Source organism: Manis pentadactyla, chromosome 1, assembly GCF_030020395.1.
Source record: "Manis pentadactyla isolate mManPen7 chromosome 1, mManPen7.hap1, whole genome shotgun sequence".
NCBI lineage: Eukaryota > Metazoa > Chordata > Mammalia > Pholidota > Manidae > Manis > Manis pentadactyla.
The window spans coordinates 233,497,846-233,522,855 of NC_080019.1; the positions used below are offsets into that span (position 1 = coordinate 233,497,846).

General features: G+C 42.8%; 1 protein-coding gene and 1 pseudogene across 6 annotated transcripts in view; both read left to right on the forward strand.

Annotated features, from left to right (window-relative positions):
- SFMBT1 (Scm like with four mbt domains 1) overlaps positions 1-24,448 on the forward strand; it is a 117,980-nt gene extending 93,532 nt beyond the window's left edge. For all 6 annotated transcript variants that reach the window (XM_036877671.2, XM_057486528.1, XM_036877669.2 and 3 more), the window contains 13 exons: positions 478-628; positions 2,721-2,803; positions 6,692-6,818; positions 7,783-7,896; positions 10,091-10,133; positions 11,581-11,645; positions 14,445-14,584; positions 15,277-15,386; positions 16,089-16,264; positions 21,431-21,609; positions 21,725-21,967; positions 22,838-22,966; positions 23,814-24,448. In XM_036877671.2, the coding sequence (XP_036733566.1) occupies positions 478-628; positions 2,721-2,803; positions 6,692-6,818; positions 7,783-7,896; positions 10,091-10,133; positions 11,581-11,645; positions 14,445-14,584; positions 15,277-15,386; positions 16,089-16,264; positions 21,431-21,609; positions 21,725-21,967; positions 22,838-22,966; positions 23,814-23,954 (1,701 nt within the window). In that variant the 3' untranslated portion in view covers positions 23,955-24,448. The remainder of the gene's footprint in view (positions 1-477; positions 629-2,720; positions 2,804-6,691; positions 6,819-7,782; positions 7,897-10,090; positions 10,134-11,580; positions 11,646-14,444; positions 14,585-15,276; positions 15,387-16,088; positions 16,265-21,430; positions 21,610-21,724; positions 21,968-22,837; positions 22,967-23,813) is intronic.
- LOC118908383 (translationally-controlled tumor protein-like) lies at positions 18,423-21,423 on the forward strand (annotated as a pseudogene).
- Positions 24,449-25,010: the final 562 nt, after the last annotated feature.

The following is a 25,010-nucleotide window of genomic DNA, read 5'->3' on the forward strand; positions in this document are numbered from 1 at the left end:
AAGGGCTGTGGGGTGATAAGGAGCCAGAGGAGGTTCATAAAAATCTCTGGCATCTCAGGCTAGGCTAGGATCTGGAAATCAAATATTCAGATGTGGTCAACTCCTCACTACGCCTTAACTAAATTTTGTTTTGAGCCAAATACTTGGATTTGAACCCAGGTTCTGCTTTTCCATTGCTTTGTAAAATGAGGCAATTTATTTAACCTCTTACCTACAAAATGGAGTTGATAATGATACCTACCTCATTAGATTGTAAAGAAGATTAAAACTGAAGTAATACGTGAAAAGCATTTAATCTAAACAGTGCCTGACACAAGGAAACATTTACGGAGTCCTTAGCATCATTACCAATCCTCACTGTGGCTATGAAATTTTGTAACATGTTTGGCTGTGCCAAGGAAATGGCACATATGTGTGTGTGTATGTTTACATACACATAAAACATTTGGCTATTTTATCTGTTAAATGTATGCCCAGGTTTTTGATGAGAAGTACTTTCTGGTGGAAATGGATGATTTGCGACCAGAGAATTGTGTGCGGCGATCTTTTGTGTGTCACGTCGGCAGTCCTGGTATTTTCCCTGTGCAGTGGAGTCTGAAGAATGGTTTACACATCAGCCCCCCTCCTGGTGCGTATTTATTCTGTTCTGAATTGTTCCTTGGGAACTCTTCTCAGAAATGGGATTTATCAGATGGCATTAACTGCACCTTCTGTCCCTTTATCTTCTTGTGCCCCAGCCTATCCTTAACATGCCAAGACCAAAAATTATAAATGATGGCCTAGATTCCATATATTTATATATTTGAAAATTTTAAATTAAGCTAAACACAAAATATGTCCTGTCTTCCTACATTGACAAATAAGTCTAACAGCCTAGGTTTCCATGCAATTCCTGGTTTCATCCCATTGTGTGTCGGTTTGAGGGCACCGAGGTGTGGGGCTGGCATGCACAGTGAGTGAGGAAAAACCTTAGAGCCAGACTGAGGCAGTGAACATTGATTTTTAAGTTTCTGGGTATTCTCTGGACAACTTGAGATTGCAGAGTTGAGAATAGGACTCAGGCTGTAGGTAGGAAAGCGCGGCTTGTTTTCTGGGTGTTGGCAACTTCGAAAAATATAATCTTCGACCCTTTTGTCCAGGCTTTAAATATGACTCAGTTAAAAAAATAAATAAATATGATTCAGTTGAGCTTGACTGAAATTGTGAATATTTTTTGACTTAGACTACCTGGAAGGGTCAGGTGTTCTATCTGCCTTTTATATCAGTCAGATTATTTGATTGGCAGTTTGTACACTTTTTATTAGCAGGCCTTTGGTGATGCACAGCTTCAGTTTCTAGACGGTGGAGCACTGGACTTGAGTGTTCTTCTGTGTTAGTAAGAGTCATGAAGTGAGAACCTTTTGCCCTCCCTTCAGCCCGTAGTCACCTAATACACACCCATGGCATGTCTGCTGTGAGCCAGGCTTTGGGCTTGTCACTGGGGAGACAGAAGTGAGTATGACAGCTTCTTCAAGGAGCAAATGGGGAAAGAGAAACAGCCCCCAGGTGCCCCCATCAGTGAGCAGCAAGCCAGGCATGCCCGCCTGGGGGCACCGGTGAAGGGGACATGCCTGCAGGAGGAAATTCTTGCTTTGCTGGAAGACCCAGGATACTCCAAGTTATTTATTCTGCCTGCTGCCTTAATGTGAAAAGGAAAAAACAGTTATTAAAAGGTTCTGGGACTTCGAGCATTGTTATAGACAATTTAGCTGTCTTTGTAAACAGAAGGGAAGTAGTGGATAATGGAATTGCAGCTAATTATGAAAATGGCCGCTGATTTACTGGAGGCATAGAGGTGGGGGCTGAGAGAGAACGTGGTGCATCCCAGTTGGGCAGAGAAGGGAACTACAGGCTTGTTTGGCTGCAGGGCGGCGTGGTCCTGAGGAGGCTGCTCCATGCCTGTGAGGTGTTCAGCTCAGATGCAGCTGGCAGCCGGCCATGTGCAGCTCCTCGCCTGCAGACCACAGACAGTGCTGTCAGGGCTTCTCCCAGGAACCCAGGAGTTCAGTGCAACATTTTTCCTGAAATGGAGCCATGCTTCAGAGCCCTGAGATTCTGTAGAACATGAATTTGGAAACAGTGCTGAGTGTTTTAACAGTAGTAGCTAAGACACATTTAAGGAGTAGCCTTATGAAAGAAAAAAGGCTTCACTGACTAACCCTGTGGGTTGTATGCTGTCTCTTCTCCTGTAAAGCCTGACTCATAGTAGAATTGATAATAAGACTGGATTTTTCAGTACAAATCAACTCCAGTCATAAATGTCTTAAATTCTTTTGGTAAATTGCCAGCAACTGATCATATACAATATATTGTTCAGAATAAATGCCTAGTTTGAAACTTGGAAGTTTTAAAATTTACCTAGAGGGGGCTCTCTTGTCCCCTCCTGGCCTGAGCCAGGAGCTCTGTCCTCTCACTTTATCTCTAAATAAAAGCCTCTGCCTTACTCTCCTAATAAATGAATGAATGAATGAATGAATGAATGTATTATGTATCCTAAAGAATTGAATTGTATTGTTACAGTTTGGCCAGAGTTGCTTATAAAATTAACAATGCTTTTGATTCATTAGGGTGTTTTCCCCCCTCTCTAAAACGATCAAAGCTCTCAAATTAGCAAAATACGTTGTAGGCGGACCCCTGGTGGAGTGTGTGATCTGGCTCATTGTTCTTTCGGCTCTGCCTAGGTTTCCTGAGCCAGGACTTTGACTGGGCCGACTACCTCAAACAGTGTGGTGCTGAAGCTGCCCCCCAGAGGTGCTTCCCTCCGGTGAGAACCCTCGTGGCCATGGCTCCATGGCTGCCCTCTCCTGCCACCCCAACAGGCCTTCATTGTTTGTGTGTTCATTGTAGTGAAATGGCTCATGGGAAATTCATTTACTGCAGAAGTGATTTGTTAATATAGTTCATTTTTTAAATTTATCAGTTTTATCTTTTATTAGCTGAAATCATATGAGTTTAAAATTTTAGTTCTTAGTTGTTTTTAATGGTTCAGAAATATGAAAAAATGTCCAAATACTAAGTGGAGAAAATTTTTTAGATTTATTTAAAAATACTTCTATCAAAACAATACGTGTACATGGCTTACAAAGCCCAGCAGCAGTCAAAAGCTTGTAACAGAAGGCGGCAGCTCCCTGCGCTGCCCTGCCCCTTCCCAGGGTTTCCCTCCCTGCCCTGGCTTCTTAGCGTCCTCCCCGTTCCTCGGTATTCCTGTTTCTCGTTTCCAAAATGGCGTGCTGCCGTCTCCCGAGCATTCGTTTTGGGCCTGCTGGCGGCTCCGCATTGCAGTGGCAAGCGGTTGGCAGGCCTGTACTGCCCTTGTCCTGTTTCTCCACCTCCTCTGCCTGTGACAGTTGCCTTAAGATTCTAGTTAATCTAAATTGAATATTTATGTTCTGACGTGCATTCAGTTATTATTCATAACTGAATGCTGCAGTATTTTCTGATTGTTCATTTGTCCTCATGTTAATAATTGCTTTGTTTTTTGTAGCTTAATTTTCTGTGTTTCTATTGCTGGTTCTTCCTATACCTTGTAGTAGCCTCTCAAAACTATTTCTACAAAGACAGGTGCATCAAGGAAATCTGTTGTTTTCCCCCTTTATGAAACTTAACAGTTTATTTGAAGGGATGGGGAGACATTAATGATATATGCAGAAAATCCTTTATCTGACTGTCAGACAGGTAATTAATGGGTTAATTGAAAGTCAGATAAAGAGTCATCTTTTGATTAAACAGTCTATTTTCATTTAAGATGAATGAATATGTATCCACTTGCTCAGCCTTTGGTGAGGCTTCTCCTGTGCATACAGATTGTCACCCAATTGTCACCCGTGTTCCCCTGAGTCTCGCATAAACTGCACTTAACGTAATTGTATGATTTTCAGTGGAATGAGCACTTTCATACTTCGAAATAACATGAATGCAGAATCCTTCTCAATTTTTAATTATTTTTCTTTTCTCCCCATCCTTTCAGCTTGTCTTGCCTACACCTGTTCTGGCTCAGTTTTTCTAGTTTTGAAAGTTTTATTATTCTGACTAGCAGCTATAGTTTCATGTTGGTGTGTGGAGGAGGGCGGCCATCTCCTGGGTAAGAGCTCAGAAGGACCAAGAAGGGGCACCCACCACCTCTACGTGTCCCGAGTTCTGCCGTCAGTGCGTGTTGCTGCGGCTCCATCCCCTTCAGGCGGCCTGAGTGAGGTGGCTGGAGAACCCAGGTCCCCAGCCTGCCTCACAGGCCGTGCCTGGAGCCCGATGCTCATGCAGCTGCCCTGCAGTGTTTCCCTACAGTCTCTTGGGTCCAACTCGACCTATGGATGTTTTTTTCTAATTGAAGTTATCTCCTTGTATTTTAGGGTGAAAGGGTTAAGGTACAAGGTGTTCCTAGACATGTTTTCTTTTCCTCATGGCTGTGGCTGCTCAGATACCCTGATGTAGGAAGTCTGTCAGTTCTAGTAGTTTTCTTAGCAGCATCCCACTTAGCAGCCTCTGTTCTCTCCCCCTAGGTGGTTTGTTCTTCAGGCTTGCTGGGAACTGCCCTTCAGCGCCACCCTAGGGATCTCCTCGCCCCTTGGGACTTGGGATTCCTGTTTTGCGCATCTCAAGGCTTCCCCTTCCTTGGTTTACTCCCTTGTTTTGATGGAGCTCCTCTCTCAGCAGCTTCTGGAAATGGGATGCAAGGGTAAATTTCTGTAGACTTTACATGTTTGAAAATGACTTCATTCTACTAACTTGATTGGTGGTTTGGCCAACTGTGAAATTTTAGGTGGGAAGTTTCTTTACTTGAGAATTTTAAAAACATCCCTCAGTTACTTCCTGCTACCCAGTACAGCTGTTGAGAAGTTCAGAGCCATTCTTATTCCTGATCTTTCAGAGGTGACCTGCCTCGCTCCCTCCCTGGGAGCTTTCAGAGCCACGGTGCCACCCCAGTCTGCAGTGATGGGCTGTGCTGGGCCTGCTGTCATCCATGCTCTGGGCTCTCTGAGTGCGTGCTCTCTAGAGCCTCGCGTCTCTGTGCGGGGACCCACCCTTCCGTCCCTGTGGCTCCCTCCCTTCCATGTGCTCTTTCCCGGGAATTCCTTTTCCTTGAGTGCTGGTCCTCTAGATCAGACCTCTGCTGTGCTTACCTTTCTTCTCCAGTTTCTGTTTCCTAGCCTTTTTGCTTCACTTGCCAGTAATTCCCTAAACTTTATCTTTCAACCATCCTTTTGAGTTTCTAATTTTTAATGTCGTGTTTTTTATTTTCCAGAACTATTTCTGTTCTCAGTGTTAGTTTTCAGTAGCACCCAATTCTCGGTGGGAGGGTGTGGTAGTTTCTCTTAGCACTCAGAGGACTTTAACTGCCTGCCTGGGGGAGGGTCTTTCTCGCGTCATGATTTCTCCCCAAGAAAGGGGCACCCACCACCTCTCCAAGTCTTGTTCTGTCTGTCTGGGTCTCTGACCTGCGTATCTTTAGATGTCTGCTGATTCTTGGTTGTTGGCTTGTATTTGAGAATGGGAGACTGAAAGAGCTGATGGGAAGCTCTGGGCACGTGAGCGCAGCTTGCCAACCTTGAACCTCCCCGAGGGTGGGGTCTGGCTGGCCTTCCTCTGGGGACACCTAGCACATCTTCGTGGGGTTTTTGTGCGCTCGTCATATGGCTGCCGAGTCTCGTTGAGTCCCTGCCTGAGGGCTGGAGGTGTGAGCTGGCCCTCTCCGCCTTCCACGTGCAGACCCCATTGGGGCACTGCTTGTGGTCCATCAGCCCCGGGTCCTCCCTCCTGAGAGCTTGTGTTTCATCTCTCTGGGGAATAAATGTCGTCCTCTGAGGGGTGGGATAGGTCAGTTGCCCTGGGGTGTGGACTGGAGGACCCAAATGCTGCTTAAATGTTTTCAGTCGGTCTTCGTATTTGGACTGTTGCTGCTCCGCCTCCAGCTGCCCAGTGCCTGCTGCCGCCAGTTCCCAGCTTGCCTCGCTGCCAGCTTAGACCCACCTTCCTTTAATGTGCTAAGTTAGTCCTAGACGCTGTTGTAAATTTTAGCTTATGAAACACTGCCCTTGTCTTCTCGCCTGTTAGATTCATCCTAGTAGATTTATCTCTTAAAAGCCTGGTTTGGTCAGAAGGAAGGAGAATAGTCAAAGACAGAGGTTTCATTCTCCACCTGGACCCAGAAGCTTGACGTGTGTGAAACATATTTATTTTAAATGACCCTTTCCCCTGTTCATAAGCATTATTTCTCCTGACCACCTTTTATGATAGACGTAGAGGGGAGCAGGCAGGTTACTATGCGGTGGGGCCCTTCATGGGAAGGGGAGCCACCCAGCAGGGGCTGCAAACCACCTGGTTCAGGGCACAGAGCCTTGGAGACCTCAGAGTAATGCAGTGGGTTGGTGTTCTCAGTGTCGTCTGACAGACGTGGAGACGCAGCAGAGAGGTCAGCCTGAGCGAGGTCACACAGGAAGCAGTCAAGCAGCGTATCTGGCCTCAAAGACCATGGTGCCTGTGACATTCGAGAGACTGACATTTTCCCTTTACTTCATTAAGAAACAAAACAAAGCAAAATAAACTTAGGGCTTTCACATGATACTCTGGGATTAAATATTACCTGGAAAAGGGCTCTCAGATGAGCATGTGAGTCAATCCTGAGTATATATTTGGACTTGATTCATTGATTTTTTAGTCCGTTTCTGAGCATGGATTTAAGGAGAACATGAAGCTGGAGGCCGTGAACCCTCTTTCCCCTGAAGAAGTGTGCGTTGCCACCATTACTGCAGTGAGGGGCTCCTACCTGTGGCTCCAGCTGGAGGGTAAGTGCCAGCAGCCCTGAGAAGCCTTCAGAGCCGCTGTTCTTTGCCTGGCCTGTTTGCTTCTGACACATGGCTTCTGAACTTGGTTAGCGTGGGGGCCTTGTTCAGAGACTGCTAATTTGTAATGCAAGATTCTAAGCTAAAAATTTATCTTCCTGTCCTTAACTTTGAAATTTTGGGAAATCAATGGAGTACAAAGCTTTCTTCTACAGAGTCCCCTGTTCTCATGAAGGGAAAATTGTAAGTCAAATAGCACGTATTTGATGTGACTGAAACATGTGAGCATTAACACCTAGTTTACTCAAAAGGTAACAGTTTGGTTGCCCCCAACAAACAGAACCTAAAAGCACGTAAGGTAGTTCGGGTGCTCTGGAGGCCACTTCAGCAATCAGACAGGTGTGAGGAGTCAGTGCTGCGGCTCTCGCAGGGCCTGGGTTTCTTTTTTATTCTGCTGCCAGATGGACTCAGTACCTGTTCTTCTGGTTTGTAGAATTGGCATTTAATGCAGATGCCAAGGGCTGTGCTGAATACAGACTGAGGCAACCCCCTGCTGGTCAGCTTGACTGCACCACCTCCCGATTTGAATTCACTGGTCTCCCTTCTGGCTTGTTCCTGAAGACCAGGACGAATGTTCTCATTGAATATTGAATTGTGTTCTGCTCATGTTATTTTATGGAATTGACTGTTTGTCAACCATCTGAATGATACTTACTGGTTCCAGTTGCTTATTTGCTGTTCCATACCTAGGGGTCACCCTGTATATTCACTACCCATTTTGGTCTTTATGGGGGACAGTTTACTTTTTTCTTAATGTTTGTCACACATGGAAAAGTATGACTTCTGCGTAACAGGAACTTGCTCAAGAGAATCTGTGCTGTATTATTGCCATAGTGTCCGATTATCTAGGAAGTGGTAATGAAGAAGGTTATTTAGTGGCCTAAAAATGTTTCTCTTATCTGCACAGGTTCTAAGAAGCCCATACCTGAGTGTATTGTGAGTGTGGATTCCATGGACATCTTTCCTTTGGGCTGGTGTGAGTCCAATGGCCATCCGCTAAGTGCTCCTCGCCGGGCACGAGGTAACTGTTTCTGGCTCAGAGGGTGGATGGCTAAGTAATCTGTTGAGAACCAATTAGGATGAATCTGGACATTTCCCAGAAAAACAGAATGTTCGGTTCTCTGTTCGTGCCTGAGAAACCATTTGTTGAGACAAGCACTTGTTCCCTTGTGCCAGCCACTCTGCAGGGTCAGCCAGAGCGCTGGTCATCTGAGGCCCAGCGGGGCGCAGCTCCCAGGTTTGCGCAGGTGCTGGGTGCTGGGTGGAGGGCCTCAGTTCCTTGCCGGCTGTGGGTCAGCGCTTCCCTCATTTCTTGCCACGTGGGCCTCGTCATAGCACAGCTCACAGCCTGGTCGTTGGTGTCCGTCAGAGCGGTGGAGGGAGATGGAAGCCAGTGTTCTTGTAACTTTACCTTAAAGTGGCATCCCATCCCACTTCCCCTTTCAAAAATAGCTTTATTGAGGTATCATTTTATCATTTACATAACACAAAATTTGCTCTTTTAAAGTGTACAATTCAGTGGTGTTTAATATATTCATGGAGTTGGGCAACTATCACCACAGTCAGTTTAAGAACGTTTTCATCATCTGACAAGCCCTGTGCCCCTCAGCAGTCACCTCCCCACGCCCACCCCTCGGCAGTGACCATCTGCTGTTCGTCTCTATAGATTTTACTGTTCTGGACATTTGGTATAGCTGGAATGCTACAGTACGTGGCCTTTTTTTTTTTTTTTTGGTACCGTTAATGTACAATTACTTGAACATTATGGTTACTAGACTCCCCCCACCATCAAGTCCCCCACACATACCCCACCGCTGTCACCGTCGTGTAGTAAGATGCTGTAGAATCATTACTTGTCTTCTCTGTGTACACTGCCTTTCCCGTGTCCCCCCCACTACATTATGTGTGCTGATCTCAGGACGTGGCCTTTTGTGACCGCTTCCTTCCCTGAGTGTGTCTTCAGGGCTCATCCATGCCGTAGTGTTTCAGTACTTCATTCATTTATATTTCTAAATACTATTCCGTTGTGTGATGTACCACATTTTGTTTTAATCCATGCATCATTTGATGGACATTTGAATTGTTTCCATTCTTCAGCTGCTATGAATAATGCTCCTACACGTTTTTATTTGGACATGTTTTTTATTCTTTTGAGTATATAACTGTGTGACACTGAGGAACTGCCACCTGTTTCTTACAGCACTGCAGCACGTTACTCCTACCGGCAATGTCTGAGGGTTATGTTTTCCCCAACACTTGTTATTTTGTTCGTGTTTGCCTGCTTGTTTGTTTTTGGGGATTTTTATGTTTTTTTTTTTTTTTTAATAATGGCCATCCTGGTGAGTGTAGGGGTGTATCTTCCTGTGGTCTTGATCTGCATTTCCCTAATGACTAGCAAGGCTGAGGGCCTTTCCATGTGCTTGTTGGCGTTGGTATACATTCTGTGGAGGAATGTCTGTTAAGGTTCTTTTCCCATTTCTTAATTGGCTTTTTGTTGTTGTTGTAGGATTTGTTACATATTCTACATATGAATCCTTTATCAGACATATGATTTAAAAATATTTTCTCCCATTCTGTGGGTTGCTTTTTCTCCCTTGATACTGTCCTTTGATGCACAAAAGTTTTTAGTTTTGATGTGGCCCGGTTTATCTGTTGTTTCTTTTGTTGCCTGTGGTTTTGGTGTCCTAGCTAAGAAGTCATCCCCGAATCCAGTGTCATGAAGGTTTTCCCCTGTGTTTGCTTCTGAGAGTTTTATAGTTTTAGCTCCTATGTTTAGGAGCTATGTCTTCAGTCCATTTTGAGTTAATTTTTGTATATGGTGTAAAGTAAGGGTCCCGTTCCATTAATGTGGATGTCAGCTTTCCCAGCACTATTTGTTGAAAAAATTCTAATTTCCCCATTGAATGGTCTTGGTGCCCTTGTCAAAACCAGTTTTTCTTTTGAATATCTATTTCTGCTTATTAGAAAATATTCACAGGAATTGATTCACCTAGAGAGCCTTGAAAGAACTATTTATGGTCTTTGTATAAAGACTCCTACCCAGAAAATGTGCCTTAGTCTACATATTCAGACCGATTAGCACTTATTTCTAGTACTGGGTAGTACACATATACAGACCCCAGTTTTAGTATGCTAATGTTAGCTCAATACACATATCACTTTTCCTTAGCTTTCTTATTTTCCATGACATTTGTATTTTTGTTTTCTTCTTACAGTACACAAACAGAGGAAAATTGCAGTGGTTCAACCAGAAAAGCAGTAAGTAATATAATAATATGTTTAAATAGTTGAATTTGAAAGTTAGAATATCTAGAAAAAGAAATTAACTTAGAGAATACGTCTCTCATGTTATTTTCTCAGATGGAAGCATAACCCTTTAGTTCAGCTTTTGGTAGTTTACATCTCTTTCTTGCAGTAGATGCAATTTCTAAAATGGCATCACTTATAACAGGTTAAAGTACATTCTCAAGATGTTCCCCAAATTGAGTTTTCTTTGGCTTTAGAGTCTGAAGGCATTTGAGTAAGAGGAAATAGAGTCTCTATACTATTTGTTGAGGAGGAGCAAGAGTTGTAAATTGGAATATGATTTGTCACAGTGAAAAAACACTTGAGGTAGAAGACGAGAACTCTGAAAGAAAAGGCATGCTAAAGGGGCTTTGGGTCCCACCGAGGAACCTTTGTGGAGTATCCCCATGCACCGATTGTGAGCAGCAGCTAATTAGTGCCTTAAAAGTTTCTCTGTGTCTTGGGTCTTCAGTTCTGTCTTTGCTCCGGCTGCCTATGTATCACAGACTGGGCGGCTTAAGCAACAGACATTTATTTTCTCACAGTCCTGCAGGCTGGGAAGTCCAAGGTCAATGTGCCAGCCTGACTGGGTTCCCGGTGAGGGCCTTCTTCCTAGCTGTACACTGCCATCACTCTGTCCTCGTGGGGGGCCAGGGGACAGGGGAGACCTTTCTGTTCCTAGCCCCACCCTTACCTCCGGAAACTGTCTCCAGACACAGTTACGGGGTGGGTTTGGCTTTATCATGTGGATTTTAAGGAGATACCATTCAGTCTATAACAAATTCCATGTAATTAACAGCTGCTTTTGTGGCTATGTGAGGAATAAAACTGATAATGGAAGTAGGAAAAGGCCACAGAATTCTGTGCCCGGCGGAGAAGCGAGAGAGCAGTGACCAATACCCCGCGCGGGTTCTCCCTGACTAGTCACCAGGGGGGGTCCAAAGTTTGGGTCAGGAAGTATTCTGATGAGAGACTAGCCTTTTTCAGGGATTGTCACACATAGCATAATTCTGTTTTTCTGTTTTAACATAATTTGTCTTTAATTTTGAAATTGTGATGGAAGACAAAACAGGCCCTTTATAAAAAATATTTTTGTTCTTTGAGTATTAAAAAAAGAATAGCTTATTTGTGGCTTGAGAATCCCAAAAGGAATTCTATAATTTGTTACATGAATAAAGAAAGTGGGTTTGAACATGCAGTCTCACAGTACCATCTACAGAACGCTGGCTTGTTAAGCCATGTACATGGTTTTGAAAACAATTACTGTTAAAAAAAAAAAAAAAGATCAGGGAAGCACCTTCTGTTATAAATTTTGCAATCTGCCACATTTGCCTTCTTCTGAGACTCGAGGGAAGCTAATCCCCACACTTTACTGATTTTAAGAATTATCTCACCGTTTTGTTGTGTTTTCGTCACCCAGAATGCCGTCCTTGAGGACTGTCCAGGAGGGCCTGAAGAACCAGGAGCTGAACCCCACAGACTCGGGTATAAGCGCGTGGAGTCTTAGAGAAAAGAGGACCTTGATTTTCTTAAAATGAACTGTATCTAAAAATAATTTAAACAATACATTTGACTTTCAAGGTGTGGCTTTATACAAGGGTCTCTTAACTGTAATTCTGAAGAGTTACAATTGTCTAAGATGGATTTAGTTTAATAATTACTTTTAAATTATAAAATAAATTATATTTAATAATTATATGATATTCTTCATATATATTTTACAATTAAAAAAATAAAGCACAGGAAAAACATTGTCCCAGAGGCACTGCCTGATGCATGAAACAGGATCCTTGCTGGAAGAACATGCCTGTCATCTAGGCCCTCCCTGAAACTGCTTGACTTCCCCCTTTGCTGGTGTACAGTGCTTAGCTTATTGACTGTGTGTATTCTAGCACAGATTAGGCATTTGGATGGCATTTTCTAAATACTGAGAAAAGAAAAGAAGTCAAAGCTCAGAGAAGTCACACAAGAGCTCAGATCTTTCTCAAATTCAAAACCTGTGCTTCGACCCACACTGTATTTTCATTACAGCAATTATGCATAAGGTCCAGGCTGAGTAACTCTTTTTTTAACAATCTCCTTTATCATAATAACAAGTTTTCTATACTTGTCTATTTCCTTATAACTCTTTGTAGAACTTTTCTCTGTGTTTAACAGGTGTGCTGATAGTTGCACCATTGTTTTACTTGTGATATTCAAGAGAAGGTATTTAAACTTTCTCTATTAAAGAGGTGACTGGCATTTAACTGCTAAACAAATTCCCTTCTATTTCTAGTTTTCTAAGAGCCTCGGTTATAAATAGGTTTACATTTACAAAATAACTTTTTTCACATTGCATGTGACTTTTCTTTCTTACTAATATGCTGAATTTCATTAATAGATTTTTCTAATGTTGAATCATCCTTGTGTTTCTAAGATAACTCTTGCTTGATCATAATGGTATCTTTTGAATACCCAGCAGAATAGCATTAGTAAATATCTTCTTTTAATTACCTATTTTTAAATTAACATATAATAACATAAATTGACATACTAGTCAATTATTCAGGTGTAGAACATAATGATTTGATATTTGTGTATATTGTGAAATGATCACCACAAAGTCTGATTAATATCTGTCACTACACATAGTTACAATTTTTTTTCTTATGGTAAGAACTTTTAAGATCCACTCTGTTGGCAACTTTGAATCACTCGTGCCTCTGGCATCAACCAGTCTGTACTCTGTATCTATGAGGTTTTTTTTTTTAATAGATCCCACATATAAGTGAGATCATAGGATATTTGTCTGTCTTTGAATTATTTCACTTAGCATAATGCCCTAGGGGCCCATTTGTTGTCACAAATGGCTGGGTTTCCTTTTTTTAGTGGCTAAATAACCTTTAATTGTGTATATGTACCACATTTATCAATTCATCAAGAAGTTATCAAACACTTAGATTGCTTCCTTCTCTTGGCTATTGTGAATAGTGTTGCAGTGAACCCAGGGGTGTATATATCTTTGCAAATTAATGGTTTCATTTTCTTTGGATAAAAACCCAAAAGTAGAATTGCTGGATCATATTTTAGTCCTATTTTTAATTTTTTGAGGACCCTTCATACTGTTTTCTGTAGTGGCTATACCAGTTTACATTCCCACCAACAATGCATGAGGATTTCCTCTTCTCCACATCCTTGCCAACATTTGTTATTTCCTGTCTTTTTGATAATAGCCATTTTAACAGATGTAAAGTGATAATCGTATTGTGGTTTTGATTTGGTATCAAAAGTTAAAGTAAAAAAAAAATAGGGGTAACTGCTTATTTTTGATGTAGCCAGTTAAGACTGACTAGTCTTAACTACAGAATTCTGTAGTCCTATAATTCTTAATTCTGAAACAGAAGTAAGACATTGATACCTCCCATGTGGCCTCAGCGGCAGCTGCAACTGCCTGCCACAGCAGAGAGCACCAGTGCCTTCATCCCGAGGTGGGGGACCTGGTGGCAGAGCCCAGTGAGGAAGCGGGCGCAGATGCGCTGGCCTGTGCTAAGACCACACTGGCTGTGAAGGATGGGCACCAGGTGCGTCAGGGTCCTGCAGCAGGGCTGGGCGCACGGCTCCTTAGAAGAGCTTGTCTGTGCTAAAATGAAGGTGTTCTAGTGTCTGAATTTTTTACATTCAGTAGCTGAATTCCCAACCACTATGAGAGGATTAAAAAACATTGTATTGAGGTATAGTATTCATACCAAGAGGTTGGAGGCAGGGCCCTCCAGGCCAGGCCGAACCCCGCAGTGCTTAGGGTACTTCGCAGTGTTTCCCCAGTGCACTTGCAGCCCTGAGGGCTCCCACGGTACTGAAGGCTGCCATCACATTCGTTTGGTGGGGCTAAGGGGACAAACTGTAGTTCCGGATGATGATCACCACCATCACCCCCTGGATGTATTCCAGAGTAGATTGTGGGATGGCTGGTCGCCAGGAATCATCATGTGTTCTTGCAGTAAATGCACCAGTTCCTTTATGGATAGAAGCACAGGGGTCTGGAACGGTGTCCAGTTCACCCAGGAGTTAGTCTGCACATGATTCAGGATGCTGGATTTCAGCAGAGTGGTGAGCTCTGTGGTAGAGATGTTGGAAGGATAAGGTATTTCAAGGGCACTCTCAGACAACTCGTTAAGCCCCAAAATATTTAATTCCTAGCTTTCTGTGATGGTGGATATGCTGCTTTTCCCCCCCAGTAATCCATCTTTGGAAACATGGAGTGGAAAATGACTCCGTTCTGAATATTTGTTTCTCTTCATTTCCCAGTTATGATTAATGGAAAATACTGCTGTCCAAAGATATACTTCAACCACCGTTGCTTCTCAGGGCCGTATCTTAACAAAGGGAGAATTGCGGAGCTGCCTCAGTGCGTGGGCCCTGGGAACTGTGTCCTGGTCCTCAGAGAGGTAAGGGTGGAGCAGAACTGGAAAATTTATTTCACAGCACTCTGAGAGACCCATTCACACAAGGGTCCACAGGCCATAGGTGCCCAGCTCTGGGTTTTATGCGAGGTGACTGACTTTTCCTGTGTTTTGGACAATGACCTGGGGACTTAATTATTTCAGTCCCTGGGGGACATTCACCTAGACAGCTCTCCACATAGCAGGTTCACCCCTGGCAGTGAGAAGGGCTCCTGTTGGAGGCTGTGTGGGTGCTGTGCAGGGGTGAGTGTGCACGGAGTCCAGACCGAGGGGCTGTAGCTGGGGTTCCCAATAACGCTGTGTGTCTGCTGGGCCAGCAGGGCCCCCAGCCTGGATGCTGCACTGCGGGTCACAGATGTGAGGGCTGTTGAGCTTTTCAGCCCTTAGTCCTTGCCGCAAGGCAGGGTCTGGGGAGGCCAGAGCAGAGCAGATGCTGGAGTAATTTCTAATCCGTGGTGCTGCTTCTCCTGACCATCATGTTTTTGCATATTTAAGATTGCTGTCTTACTTGCAACTTTGCTCAGCTGTCCTATCTTCAATGTTATTTTTTTGTTAATATTTGTTAGTTAATAAGACTAGAATTAATCTTCTAAATGATATTCTAGGGGATAGCAAGGTTCTGACAGTCTGCTTTTCTCCTGCCCAACCTGTATTTCTGCTTTAATAATGGCACCCAGGTCCTCACTTTACTTATCAACGCAGCCTATAAACCCAGTCGTGTCCTTCGGGAGCTGCAGCTGGACAAGGACTCCGTGTGGCACGGATGCGGCGAGGTCCTGAAAGCCAAGTGAGTAGCTCCTGCCTTTATCGGCCTCACGTGTGACGGGTCACGGCCTCTGTGCTCCCAGAGGTGACCTGAGGATTCTCAGGTCCCTTGAGCAGTTCTCCAGCTCTTTGTGCTGAAGGACCGGTTCAGTTTCTTTTTTTGTTTCCATCCTGTCTTGGGCCAATACTTTTATAAAAGATTGTAAAAGTGAGTTATAAGAAATATAAAATATACAGGACATAAAATACAAGAGCAGCTTTTCTGCTATTAGATTTAAGACCCATAAAATTGCTTTTGCAAATTACTGTGAACAGTTGTAAGTTCTTGTTTTTTGACCTGGTCTTACCAGCGGTGGGCGACAGTTGGCCGGTTGTACTGGTCCGTGAACCACACTCTGAGCGCCGTGCCCCCGGGTGAAGACTCAGTGAAAGGCACTTTTCTTGAGTGGTTAATGTAGAAGTTACTATCTCAAAACCACAAACTGGAGCCAGAAAGCAAGAACCTCATTTTGCTAATTTAAAAACCTCAGCTTTTAGTTGTCAGCTTACTGGATTATAAACCTAAGTACAATATGCATGGACTTATTTTCAGAGTCCTCAAACTATAAGGGCTATAGAATATTATGAGAAGCAAAAATATTTTTCAGGTCTGCTAATAGACCTGATTTTCCCCTGGGTGGTCTCTAGCCCAGTAAACTTGTTGTCTGATGTCTTCCTGTGGCAGATACAAAGGAAAGAGTTATCGGGCTACTGTCGAGGTGGTGAAAACTGCAGACCGGGTGACTGACTTTTGCCGGCAAACCTGTATCAAGCTGGAGTGCTGTCCAAATCTCTTCGGTCCGCGGATGGTTCTGGATACATGTTCTGAGAACTGCTCTGTGCTTACAAAGACCAAATATAGTGAGTCAAGTTTTTCAAATGTGCTGAGTATAACAGCTGATCCTACCTTCTATCCTGGAAAGTTTTAATTTTTCAGACATTTACCTACAGTAGAGGTACACAGACTTTTCCTACAAAGGGCTAGATAGTAAATATCTTAGTCTCTGGCTGTGATCTCTATTGCATATTGTTTATTTATTTATTTATGTTGTCTTATTTTCATTTTTTAAAGAATACTTTTAAAAATGTAAAAACCATTTTTAGCTTGAGGGCCACACTTAAACAATCCATGGGCCAGATTTGGTCACAGGCCCTAGTTTGCCAACTTTTATATCAAGTATGGATATAAATTAACTGGAAATGTCATTCAGTCATGCAATCTGCAAATATTATGTGCCTGCTGTGTGCCACCACTGTTCTGGCCCTGAGGTACGACAGTGAAGCAAACATCCTGTCTGTGCTGAGTGTACATTTTACTATGGGGTGCAGATACTAAGCAAGTGAACAAATACAGAGAGAGAGGCGGTGTGCAGGAGAAAGCAGCAAGATTAGCAAAGCAGGAGAATGAGGAAGGCTTGGAGGCAGGTGCTGTTCATACTGGCGTGGATAACTGCAGGAAGCAGGGGAGCCAGCTGTGCAGACCCGGAGGCAGAGCACTCTGGGGCGGGGATGCAGGGCACCAAGGGCACAGCCTGGGGCAGGAGCGTGCTCAGTGCCTGAGGAGCAACCAGGTGACGGGGCAGAGACCGTAGGAGTGGGGTAGTTTTAGACCCTCTCTGAACTCTAATAGCAATACCTTTGCCTCTCACTGCTTACCTCCTGCCCTTGTGAAACTGAAAAAAAAGTCACATAGGATGAAATTTCCACATCTGGAGCTTTGTCAAGGGCTTTGTTACCCAAAGACAGAATTATGATTCTGCCTTTCCTTAAATCCTACAAGCCTGATGTCACTGGGGAGGAATAATACAAGGAAGATTTTTGTTAAATTTGAAGATTTATTTTAGGTATCTGTAATTTGGTGCCTCTTAAACTTTATTAAGCATGCAAATTACCCAAGGATCTCATTCAGATGGAGGTTCTGACTCCTCAGGTCTCTGGATATCTGGGGCCTAGGTGTCTGCATTTCCAGCAAGCTCCCAGACATGACTCAGGCTGCTGATCCAGGGACCCACAGTCAGCTTTCTGATCAGCATTTGAATCACAAAATCATGCAAGTGTCTAACTTCGTAATGTCCATTTATATTTACTGGACTATAAACCCCTTAAGGGCAAGGATTGTCTTAGTTTATTATCGTGTCAGACTTAGCACTTAGTTTACCAAATTGTAATTACTGGTAGGTAAGTGAGATAAACTGTTCATATTAAGTACATATGCAAGGACATCATTGAGGATTTGGAAGATACGCAGATATTTTCATGCTTTTTGCCTGAATTTATTTTTCACAATGATAAAGTTGAAATTAGCCTAGATTTTAGGAGAGAATGTTTATAATTTTTCCCAACTAGTAATCTGAATGCTGTCAAATGGACTTAATTGTCTTTAGAATTCTTTTTTTCCTCAAATTACATTGTTTTTTTTTTTTTTTTTTAGATAATTGTTTTTTATTGAAGGGTAGTTGACACACAGTATTACATTAGTTTCAGGTGTACAACACAGTGATTCAACATTTATATACATGATAATTCTAGGTACCAGCTATCACCATACCAAGTTGTTACAATATTTTGACTATATTCCTTATGCTATACATTACATCCCGGTTATTTATTTTACAATTGGAAGTGTGTACTTTTTTTGTGTGTGTGTGTGAGGGCATCTCTCATATTTATTGATCAAATGGTTGTTAACAACAATAAAATTCTGTATAGGGGAGTCAATGCTCAATGCACAATCATTAATCCACCCCAAGCCTAATTTTCGTCAGTCTCCAATCTTCTGAAGCGTAACAAGGAACAAGTCCTTACATGGAGAACAAATTCTTACATAGTGAATAAGTTACATGGTGAACAGTACAAGGGCAGTCATCACAGAAGCTTTTTGGTTTTGCTCATGCATTATGAACTATAAATAGTCAGTTCAAATATGAATATTCATTTGATTTTTATACTTGATTTATATGTGGATACCACATTTCTCTCTTTATTATTATTATTACATTGTATTTTGATATTACTTTAATATATAACTGAGAGCTAGAATATATATGTTTCATTTTTGGAATTGTCTCTCTATTCTGAAAGTTATGTGAAAATGCAGAGGATCTAGAACAGCAAAAACAATCCTGAAAAAGAAGAATAAAGTTGGAGAATTTACTCTATCTGATTTCACATTTTACTGTAAAGCTATAATAACCAAGGGTTGGGTATTAATGAAATAGTCCAATAGAGTAATAGGACAGAACAGAGGGTCCAGAAAAAGAGCCAAACCTATATGGTTAGATGATCTTCAACAGAGATGACAGAGAAATTTAATAAGGGGAAAGGAAATTCTTTGAACAAATGGCACTGGTACAACTGGATATCCAAATCAAAAACCAAAAATGAAAGTCCTTGGCTTCTACCTCACTATGTACAAAAAGTAATTCAAGATGTAACGTAGACCTAATGTAAAAGCTAAAACTATAAAGCTTCTAGAAGGAAACAAGGATGGTGTGCTCAAGGGGATATGCAAAGATTTCTTAGAGAGGACACGGAGTACACTAACATAAAGGATGAAACTAATAAACATCACTGATGTAAAGAGCATCTCTTTAGTAGTACTGTTTATAAAAAGGAAAAGGCAACCCACAGTCTTGGAGAAAATATTCTTAATATATATATATAGCGAACAAAGAACTTCTCTCCAGAATATATCAAAAACTCAATGAAAAGAGGAGTTTTGAAACTAGAGAAAGCTGGTTGTTGTACAACATTGTAAGTACTATAAATACAACTGAGTTGTACAATTTAAATTGGTTAACTTGGTGGTATATGACTTTCACCCCAATTTAATAAAAAGAAAAATAAAAGCAAAATGTTCTGGAACTAGATGGTGGTGGTGGTTGCACAACCTAATGATTGTACTAAACACCATGACTATGTACACCTTAGAAAGATGGGTTTTATGTTAATGTGAATGATATCTCAATAAAAAAAATTTTTAAGAGAAAACATTAAAAAAAAATGAAAGACCTGAATAGAAACTTCACCTAAAAAGATACGCAAATGGACAGTAAGTGCTTGAAAAATATGTTCAAGGTCAGTGGTCCTCTGGGAACTGCAGATTTGAGCTACAATGAGAAATTACTACACATCCACTAGATGTGCTAACATGAGAAGACCAAATCTGTCCACTCCCACCAACCCGAGTGCCAGGCTCCTGTTAATAAGCAAGCTCAGCCGTCCTCTCCCTCCAGCTGCCGTCATGACCAACGACATGGACCTTATCAGCTCTGCTGAGATGTTCTCCGACATCTACAAGATCTGGAGATCACAGACGGCCTATGCCTGGAGGTGGAGGGGAAGATGGTCCCTAGGGCAGAACGTAACACCGATGAGTCGCTCATTAGTGGAAGTGCCTTTGCTTAAGGCCCCCCACTGGCAAAGGTCCAGGAAGCACAAAAAACCGCTGGTGTTGGTACTGTCTGAACCATCACTTGCTGGAATCCAGCTTCGCAAAAGAAGCCTGCAAGAAGTACGTCACAGACTATATGAAATCAGCGAAAGGCAAACTTGAAGAACGGAGACCAGAAAGAGTAAAACCTTTTATGGCAGAGGCTGCAGGACAAATAGAGTCCAGCCTTGCCAATTTCAGAAACCACCAGTTCTTTTTCATGAAAACGGGAGTCCAGATGGGGTGTTGCTCTGCTGGACTACCATGAGGATGGTGTAACCCCATACGTGATTTTCTGTAAGGATGGTTTGGAAATGGAAGAGTGTTAATAAGTTTGACTGTTTGGAGCTGTCACCTGTCGTAACTGGCTCCTACTTTTCACCCACACAACAGCAGGATTTAGACAAGAGGGGCCGATTTCCTCTTGAGCTCTTCAATTATTTTGACCTTGAATTATTTGGAGCAGAGGCATTGTTTTAAAGAAAAAAACATGTCATGTAGGTTGTCTAAAAAAATGCATTTAAACTCATTTGAGAGAATGCCTGTTAGTTTAGTACATATTTAAATCCATCCTGTGTGTACTGTACCTAGAGAAGCTAGGCCCTGGTTGTAGAAGCGTGAGACTGTCTTCAGATAATTTCTACAATGAAAACTACTTCTGAGACTGGAATGTAAAAACCAAGAATCAGAGTCTTAATTCTGAGTGAAGTAAAGGGCAAGACCCGCTCAGAACAGTGCCAGCCTTTGATGTGGATTGCTTACACATTTCATCACCTCCAAACGGAAGTGCTTAACTGGAAGAGATTAGCAATGGCATAAAAAGAGACTTAATGCAGTTGGAAAAAAAAGGAAAAAAGGACTGACAACACCACGTGTTGGCAAAGGTGTAGAGCAGCTACATCTCGTGTACATTGCTGGTGGGGTGTCGCATTATACAGTCCTTTTGACGTTTGGCAGTTTCTTTAAACTTTAATTGTACATCCTGCATGTGATCCAGCAACTCCATTCCTCGGTATTTACCCCACGAAAATTAAAACATGCCCATTAAAGTCCTTGTACACGAATGTTCATTGCAACTTAATAATAGCCAAAACCTGGGAATAGCTCAGGTGCCCATCAACAGGAGAACAGATAAACTGGCATATTCATGTAACAGAATGCCATTCATCAGCATAAAGGCTGAACTACTCATACAACAGCACACATGAAACTGTAAAACATGATGCTGAGTGAGGGAAACCTTGTACAAAAAAGTACCCACTGAATGGTTCCCTCGATGAGGCAGAACCCGTCTGCAGTGACAGAAAGTGGAACAGTGGTTGCTTCTGGTGAGGGGCGCTGGCCAGGAAATCCTGGAACTTTCTAGGTTCCCGCAGATGTTCTGGGTCCTGATGGGGTGGGGTTATTCAGGTTTATGCTTCTGTCAGTACTAATCACGCTGTACCTTTAAGATCTTTACAGTTAAGTTTATTCCACTGAATAGAATCTAAGGCTTCATAAAACACAGTGTACCTATTTCCTGCTATACCAGTGGAATCTCCTGGTTTGAGGTGCACAAAAATAATGAAGCAAATTTTTCTGTCTTTCACATTTAGCACACTATTACGGCAAGAAGAAAAATAAAAGAATTGGAAGGCCACCTGGAGGGCACAGCAACTTAGCATGTGCCCTGAAAAAAGCCAGTAAGAGGAGAAAGAGGCGGAAGAACGTTTTTGTTCACAAGAAGAAACGCTCGTCCGCGTCTGTGGATAACACGCCGGTGGGGTCCCCGCAGGTAGGAGATCCGGCGGCACCCGTGGGGGCGGGAGCCGCCAGGCCGCCCTTGCGAGGCAGGCGCCCGGGAACGGGTCGGTCCTGAGTGTCCGTGAACTTGTCTGCGCCCCCCGCAGGGAAGCGGGGCTGAGGATGAGGACGACGCGGACGAAGGGGACGACTCGCTGAGCGAGGGCAGTACGTCCGAGCCGCAGGACGAGCTGCAGGACGAGTCGGAGGCGTCGGAAAAGAAGTCGTGCTCCTCGTCGCCCGCGCAGAGCGAGGTGTCGGCCCCGCTGCCTCCGGACGCGCCGCGGAGGAAACGCGAGCTTCTGGGCGGGTCCTTTTCCGACGATGAGAACAAGCCGCCCTCACCAAAGGTGCCCGTCGGAGAACAGCGCGTCTTGTCTCCTCGCTAGAATGTCCCTCTAGAATCTGATTGTCAATGATGTCGGCATTCCATTTATTCCAGTACAGAGCTCAGTTGAATTTCCTAAGTCTCTTTTTAAGAGTCCAAAGTCAATGATTGACTTGGGTTTCAAGGATTATTTGGAGCTCAACTGCTTATCAGGAGGAGGGTTTCTCAGAGGGGCTGCTTGTTTTTAGTAAAAAAGGTTTCATTGCTAGTGTATTTGTAGCCTGTCATTTAGGGAAGGCTCTATTTTTGATATTTTTCATAATAAACATGGTTTTGTAGAAATCAGTTACATATCCTTTTGCTTACAGGGAAGCCATTTTGTTTAGAACGCTTAATATATACATATATGCATATAACCTAGCATATATATACATGCTCCAAGAATGGTAATTAAGTTCGTGTTTTAAAACTGGGTTGCTTTTTAAGTACATTCTGTAAACAGAAGCAGTAAGTGGTTCCTCCTGATAATCTAGGTGAGCCTTCTCTCACTGGAAGTGCCGCCCGGTCACCTCAGCACCCTGCCAGGGAGTGAGCTCAAATCCACCAAGTAACAAATGGCAGGTTTTAAAGTCTGGTATTCTCTGTTAAATTGTACAGATGATTTGTGCTGAAACTTTGAGATAAATTCTTCCCTATTGATATTTCTTCTTATAAAAGAAACATTTCCCAAGTACCTAATGCGTATCTGCCTTTGCCATCTTTGCTGGGGGGAAATCATGTCTTTTCGACTATCTCCATCCTGTCTGAAAGGTTGTAAATTTATAGAGAGAGATGTTTTTAGAATAAAACAGCTCTTACAGCATTTGGTTTGCTTTTGTTGTGGGGCATGAAGGAAATAAGGCTTGACGTTGCTGAAAGGCTCCATCTGAGCAGTAACCCCCTGCAGTGGAGTGTGGCAGACGTGGTCCGGTTCATCAGATCCACCGACTGTGCTCCACTAGCCAGAATATTCCTGGACCAGGTAATCACAGAGACCCTTCATTTTTAGTAATATGTCTCTTTAGCATACAATTATGGATGTAGTAGCAATGTATTTACAAGTCTTAGGAAAAGTATTTCTAGCCAAAAGAAAAAAATGTAATTCCTTTATTGAGGAGTAGAAAAATAATACAAGGTTACTTAATCTGACTTTCTCCATAGTTGAAGCAGATTATCATTACTTTCCTGTTTTTCCTGAGAGTTTGTTTCCATCCCCCAAATATTTAAATTGCTTAAAATCAAGCATGTCATGTTTAATTGTTCTTCTCTTTTCTGAAATAATGAATTGACCTGTTTTAAGAAATAATTATTATCTGTAATATGTTAGGCTCTAAAGTGCTGTTCAATTTTAAGGCAAGTTTTCTAAAGTAGTGCATGGCCCTAAGTAAATATTGAAATACATTTTACTTTGATAATTGGGGAGATTCAAAACTCAACATCCTTGAAGAGCTTATCAGGCTTCTATGAATGTTGCAGAGTAGGACATCATTGAAGCTTACAGTTCGTATTTTCTCTAAGATTTAGAAAGAGTCCTGTAAAAAGATGTTTCTTTTGGCACATTAGATACCGGTTATAAGGCTAGTTAATTTACTGAATTTCTGAAGAGCAGAAACTGTAGAATGGATTCTTATCCTTGGTAAAAGTCACTCTGACGGCTGATGAGGATGGAGGTCTAGAGAGGCCCTTAGAAGGAAACGTGTGGTGCTGGTTTAAAGAGAAAAGTTGTGGAAGCACAGGGGCTCATCAACAAAGAAAGTGGGTGCCACTGTCATGGTCGAGCTGCCATTCATGTGCCCACCATAGGTAATTTGTATTTTGTGCTTTAACAGGAGATTGATGGGCAGGCCCTGTTGCTCCTTACCCTCTCCACCGTTCAAGAATGCATGGACCTAAAGCTGGGCCCCGCCATCAAACTGTGCCATCACATAGAGAGGATCAAGTTTGCTTTTTATGAGCAATTTGCTGACTGAGAAGGACAACCAAAGTGAGCTGTGTCTTTGACGCACAAATGCAGCAAACTCTTGGCCCCACTCCACAAGCAGAGTGAAAATAGTCCCGGGGCCCTGGGCCCTGCAGGTGTCGGCTTGCTCTCTGCACTTTCAGGAAGGAGGACCCTCACTGAGGAAGCAAAGGCTGCACAGAAGTGGCCCTCCTGCCAGTGGGAACATGGGCACCTCTTGTTCAACAGGGTGCAGTCTTTAAAAACTGAAGGTTGTGAAGAAAAGACTCACATAAGAAGAGGGAGCATTTCCAGTGGTGAGGTCTGCGAACGAAGCAGGACGGCTCATGGAAAGTGCCCTTTGGCGGTTTTCTGCTTGTTCCTGTTGCTTCCCATCTAGTTTGGAAAGAGAGGCCATAGCTTTAAGTCAGCACTGATTTGGGACTATGCCTACGGCACATCAGTGCTTCATTGTCATTGTGTTTTTAAGCTTTTTAAAATTAAAACAGTTCCTTTTGGGGATGATTATGTGGCTCTAGGGTTTTGAATGTACAGTCACACTTTGATCCATTTTGAAACCTATTCTGAGGAGTTGCTTTGTTTACTACCTCTGTTGATACCTGAGCTTACAGCCATGTGCAAGGTTTTTGTATGAGGCCATTTTTAAACTACATGAACACTAAAACTATGACAGAAGTTGGAGGGAAAAAAAACACCGTTTGCTTTCTAAAAAAACCATGTGAGCACTTACACCAGTTCCTTAACTGACCTGATCTGGAACTCTGCTGCCGTTCTCTTCCGCCTTGACCCAGTGCGGCTGCCTGTCTTAAGTAGTATCTCGGAGTACTGGTATTTCAGATTAACTGCTCCTCCCCACTATTTCTCAGAGGGACTTCCATGGCTTTTATTTCTGTGTTTACTTTTCTCTAAGTTGTTCTGTCTAACTGTTCCATTTCAAGAGTCCTCATTTGGTAAAGATCAGTAGGTGCTGCCTGGATGCACAGGGAAGTGCACTTCCCCTCCTTTCTGGGTGTGTCCAGGCAGAGAGCACAGAAGCGCCACAGAGAAATGTGTTTTGGGCGCGATA